Here is a 5,000-nt window from a genome sequence, read left to right as displayed (position 1 = left end):
CACCCTGACCTCCCTCAGGCTGTTGCATCAGCACAGACACGCCCCCGCGGCGCACAGCCCGCCCTCGTCGTGCAGGCGGGTCATTGGTGCCCAGAGGCGTGCTGATCGTTTCATTTCTGCCCACGTGCCTCCGTCCTGTCGGGGTTTTGTTTCTCCGTCACGCACATTTCCAAGGTCGTGTTCTTCTCTGCGACTCGAGCTTTGATGCTTTCTTCGTGCACCCGTGTGATTAAACTCGTGTTTCTGCAGGCGGCGTCCGTTTGGCCGTTGTTCAGCGTATTGCTGTGCGTGAGCAGCGTCACGTTCGGCTGGCCGTTGTTCTCGTCCGTGGCGACCTCGTGGGAGTCGTTAGCCGGGCTGGCGGGACTGGCATTGCCACGGCGACAGCAGCAGCAGAGTATCCTGGCGACGGGTCTGAAGACGACTCTGTAGAGGCCGCGGCGGGCGCTTTCGCTGACAAAGCAGTAGAGGACGGGGTCGGCCACGCAGTTCAGGGTGGTGAGCAGCAGGGACAGGTGGTAGTAGTTAAATATGGCTGAAAAACAAGAACCGTGTCACCACAGCAATACGGCGCCATCTTTATGTATCAGACAGCTTCCTGCGGGTGAAACGGTACCTTCGATGAAGCTGCACTCCTCCTCCAGCAGCGTGCGCACCAGCAGGAAGACGTGGTAGGGCGAGAAGCAGACGAGGAAGATGAGGATGGTGCTGCTGACTAACTGCCTGATCCTCGTCTTCTGATCCGGCTGCGTTCCCGCGCTCCGGCCCACCGCGCGCAGGACCCACAGGTAGCTGATCTAACAAAAACAAGGCGCCGTGGTTACAGGAGAATCAGGTACGCGTCTACGTTTACGGTGTTTGACTTTTCAGGGATTTATACTTTACACCAGCGCCGCGGACTCGTCAGAAAAACATGAACATTTATTCCCACAGTGAAGAGTTAAAAACACGACATCGAGAAAAGGAAGCGTTTGAATAACCAAGATCATCACATGTGTGAGCAGCTGGAAATGTTGGACTACAAATATGAAATAACTGAGAACATCATGACGATGTGGGATTAACCCGGCGGACTCTGAGCCCGGAGACGCGTGACCACAACCAGCTCTCGGTCTCTGCACTTCTTTAAGACCGACGCAGAAACCCTGAAACATACAAAGAGCGTGTAAAGCCGTTACCGTACCAACAGAATGGCGAGCGGGAACGTGAAGCCGACGCTGATGCGGTAGTAGTTGATTGGACGTTCCCACAACTTCATGGGGTAGTGCTCGAAGCACAGCGAGTGGTTGTTGGGATCTTGGCTGAGCTCCTTATGGTGAAAGAAAAACACGCCCACCGCGATCTCCTTCAGCCAGATGATGGCGCTGATGATGGACGCTGCTTTCATGGAGCGCAGAGCCGTGAACCTGCGGGCAGAACGCGTCGCGGCGATTTTACTTCTTCATAAACCCAAAGACGTCCTGACCTCAGCCACGAAGGACGAACGACGGGAGAGTCTTACCTCAAAGGATGGACCACAGCCAGGTAGCGATCCAGACTGATGCAGCACAGGAAGCCGATGCTGATGTAGATGTTCTCGTAGAGCAGGAAACCACACATCTGGCACAGCCACTCTCGGTGACGCCAATCATCGTCCTGAAACAGCAACAGCAGACTGAAGGTGGATCAAATAAGACGGGCAGGTGGAGGAACTCCACCCGCACGCTGTCAGGGCAGGAGACTGCTAATAATGGCCCAGTTCACCTCCACCTAACACCAACTTAATCCAAGCAGAGCTTTAACACGGCCACAGGTCACATGACGCTGTTAGAGAGATCTGTTAGCACGGTGACGTCACAGCAGCCATGTTATTGGTCACATGATGTCATTAAAAATGACCAAAAGGCTCCAACAGCACAAACACGGTCCAGTTCAGGTGAAGCTAGCAGACAGCTAGCATCTACAGCCACCTGTGTCAGCACCCACCTGTCACTCAGAGAGGCCACGCCCCTAAAATGCAAACTTTAAGCCTTAATGTGAGTTACAGACATCCTCCCTCGTACAGCTGTTATAAAGGAGGAAATGATCTACGGACCAAACAGTTTGTGCATCAGGATGTAAACATGTTTATTTCTGCAGGAAAGTTTTACAGTGGGAGTCTCCCTGCTGGAGCCCCCGGTGGATCCTAGAGGAACTGCAGCTCGTGGCACTTTTAACGGCACTGAACCTGAAGTCGAGCTCCAACCACAGCCTTCCACTGTGGCGGGCGACACCACGGTGCTGTGCTAACTGTCTGTATGACACGACACTTTGAAACCAGAGCGCCTCAGACACACCGTGAAGAAGCGCCGAGGGAAGAGCGAGCGGAGAGGACGTCTCTACGTTACCTGAAAGAAGTACTGGAGCCAGAAAGGCAGAGACGCCAGGTACAGCAGGTCAGACACAGTGAGGTTCATCAGGTAAACTCCCAGCTCGTTCCTCTGCTTCAGCTGAAGGGCAGCGTGGTACAGCGAGTACACGTTGGCAGGAACGCCAACCTGCAAACACAAGATCGTTCACCATGCAGCACATCCTGGAGCCCCGTTTATCAGCGCTCGGGAAACACTTCCTAAAAGCAAAGACACTTCCATCACTCACCATGAGCACCAGGATGTAGACGCAGGAGAACACGTGCTGGTGGATCTGATGGTCGATGCTGCAGTTGCTCATGTCTTCTTCAGACTTGTTGATCGCCATCATGCTGCCGCTCACACCGTTTCACCCTGACTCACTCATCTGTCCAGAGCACGCGTGCTGCTCGGCGCTCTGTGCGGTGGATTAACTGCTCTCGTCTCATCGGGCCTCTGATTGGACGGTTCGCTCTGTGGAAGAGGAGACAGCGTAGCTTAGTCCAGATTAGACACACCCCCCTGCAGGTGAGCAGAGAGAGGTTAAAGAAGTAAATATGGTCTCGTTTCTGTCTTTAAATTGAATGTGTGACGTTAATCCCACAGACATTTTCTCAGGTCGTCCTTCAGCTGTTCCTTTAGAGGTCGCCCCAGCGAACCCACGCCATCCACACGCACGCTAACCCTCTGAGGTGCAGCGCTCAGGCTGAAAGAGATTGACTTCCTGTCCGAACCTGACACCTCGCTTGGTTACAGGCTGAGCTCAGGTTTGAAATCCAGCAGGTGGAGACACTGAGCAGCTCTGCAGTCCTCAGTTTGCAGCCACAGCTGATGCGCTCCTGCAGGGCACCTGGAAATGTGCAGCGTGCAGCCGAGGATTTAAAACGCCAGCCCGTGCTGACTGACGAGACTTTCTGAAGCATTTCTGTGAGCGCGCTCAGTGCTGCTCCTCTGACAGAGTCATGAGAGGATCGGACGACGAGCACGTTGCTCTGGGAACTTCCTGTTTGTATCTTTTGCTGTTTTATCTAACGCTGAAACGAGTAATCTGTGCACAGATATGAAGACATGTTTCTGGGTCACATCATCTCAAACCAACATTTTCTCATTTTTAAAGTTGCATCCTCTGTTTTTCTGCAGCTGTTTGAAATGAATATTTTCAGCGTCTGAAGCGTTCCCTTCCTCGGCCTCAATCAGCATCTGTGATTTGGGACAGAGACATTCAAACTGTCCTGCAGCTCTTCAGACATGCTCCGACTGTCAGGTGTTCTCTCCCGCATGGAAAAGAAATAGTAAAAACATATGATTTACTCATGAAAGTGGACACTTTCTCATTACTTTCATATTAGTTTTTAGTAAGTATACAAAACAAGTTTCATTATAAAATTTTATATCTGTTTTCACTCTTGTGTGCTTTTTATACAACTTTCATAAAAACTTTATAAGATTTATATATATCTTTTCCATATGGGCTCCCCTCCACCTGTGCTCGCCGTCGCCTCTTTGCAGCTCGCCGTGATCAGCCTAACGCTGACCTGAGGCTTCTTAGGAGTGAACCTTTCTACTGTCTTCACGTGTTCAGCCCTTCGCCCCAGCAGCGACTTCCTGTTGTGGTGTGGCACGTCTCAGAGTAAAAGCAGCCTGTTGCTCTGCGGTTAGTGCTGACGTCTCACAGTGACGTGGTTCCTAGTTTGAATCCTCTCTCTCTGTGTCTGCGTGGGTTCTCAGACTTAGTCCCACTCATGACATGAGGTTGGCGGGGGACTGCCTGCAGGTGTGGGCCGGTGTTAAATCTAAAAACACACGGATGCTGTTTCACATGTAACATCTTTATTTAAAGCTTGTGTGGTGCTGGGAAAACTTTTCTCAGCATCTGCATTTCTCTGTCCTGGGTTCGTACGCTAACGTGAACACAGGCCTCACGGCTTCATTGGAACGACCGCAGTCAGGAAATCGTAACAAGGATCTTTGACTGTCCTAAAGAAAGACGAGTTCGATGAGAAAAACCTGAACTGCTCGGTCGTCCTCTCAGATCTCTGCACGTCCTCACACCACACATTTAAAATCCTTTCACAAAGCAGCGACTTACAGTGAGATGAAATCTGTGCAGCTCAGACACACAGCGACCCAGCTTTCAGCTTTTAGGCTCCTCCCCTGTGGAGCAAACGTCCTGAACACCTGAGATCAGCCCAAACTGCCCAAAATCCTTTGTGCTTCACATCGTGACACCTGTGAGATGTGTCGCTGTGTCTGCTGGCTGGAGTCTGAAACACCAGCAGAGACATCAGCCCCGAGTCACCGCTGACAAACGACCAACAACAGAGCCGCGCAGCATCACAACAACCACGATATGTTCTTACAGACGAATCCCAGGATCTGCTGCTCGCTGCAGTGGACTCGCTCTGAATCCTTCATGTGTTCACACTGACAAACTTCATCAGCCTGAACATGTCTGCTGGTTACACACACACACACACACACACACACACACACACACACACACACACACAGAGACACACACAGACACACTTGTTTTCATATCTTGGTGAGGACATCTAATTGTTATTACCCTCCTTACTTTAAACAGAACTCTGACGCTAAAACCACATTTAGAGTCTCAAACAAACACGACTG

At 51.4% G+C, this 5,000-nt stretch overlaps 1 protein-coding gene across 1 annotated transcript in view; it reads right to left on the bottom strand.

The window, feature by feature from the left end:
* gpr68 (G protein-coupled receptor 68) overlaps positions 1 to 2,870 on the bottom strand; it is a 3,692-nt gene extending 822 nt beyond the window's left edge. The window contains exons 1-6 of the mRNA XM_006800598.2: positions 2,617 to 2,870; positions 2,367 to 2,516; positions 1,502 to 1,635; positions 1,184 to 1,406; positions 617 to 797; positions 1 to 535 (exon numbers count right to left, since the gene is read on the bottom strand). The exon at positions 1 to 535 is cut by the window's left edge and continues 822 nt beyond it. Coding sequence (XP_006800661.2) covers positions 111 to 535; positions 617 to 797; positions 1,184 to 1,406; positions 1,502 to 1,635; positions 2,367 to 2,516; positions 2,617 to 2,718 — 1,215 coding nt within the window. The 5' untranslated portion in view covers positions 2,719 to 2,870 and the 3' untranslated portion in view covers positions 1 to 110. The remainder of the gene's footprint in view (positions 536 to 616; positions 798 to 1,183; positions 1,407 to 1,501; positions 1,636 to 2,366; positions 2,517 to 2,616) is intronic.
* Positions 2,871 to 5,000: the final 2,130 nt, after the last annotated feature.

This window comes from Neolamprologus brichardi, chromosome 19, assembly GCF_056152115.1.
Source record: "Neolamprologus brichardi isolate AB-2024 chromosome 19, ASM5615211v1, whole genome shotgun sequence".
NCBI lineage: Eukaryota > Metazoa > Chordata > Actinopteri > Cichliformes > Cichlidae > Neolamprologus > Neolamprologus brichardi.
The sequence above is the reverse complement of the archived record's forward strand: the minus strand, read 5'-3'. Positions and strand labels throughout refer to the sequence as shown.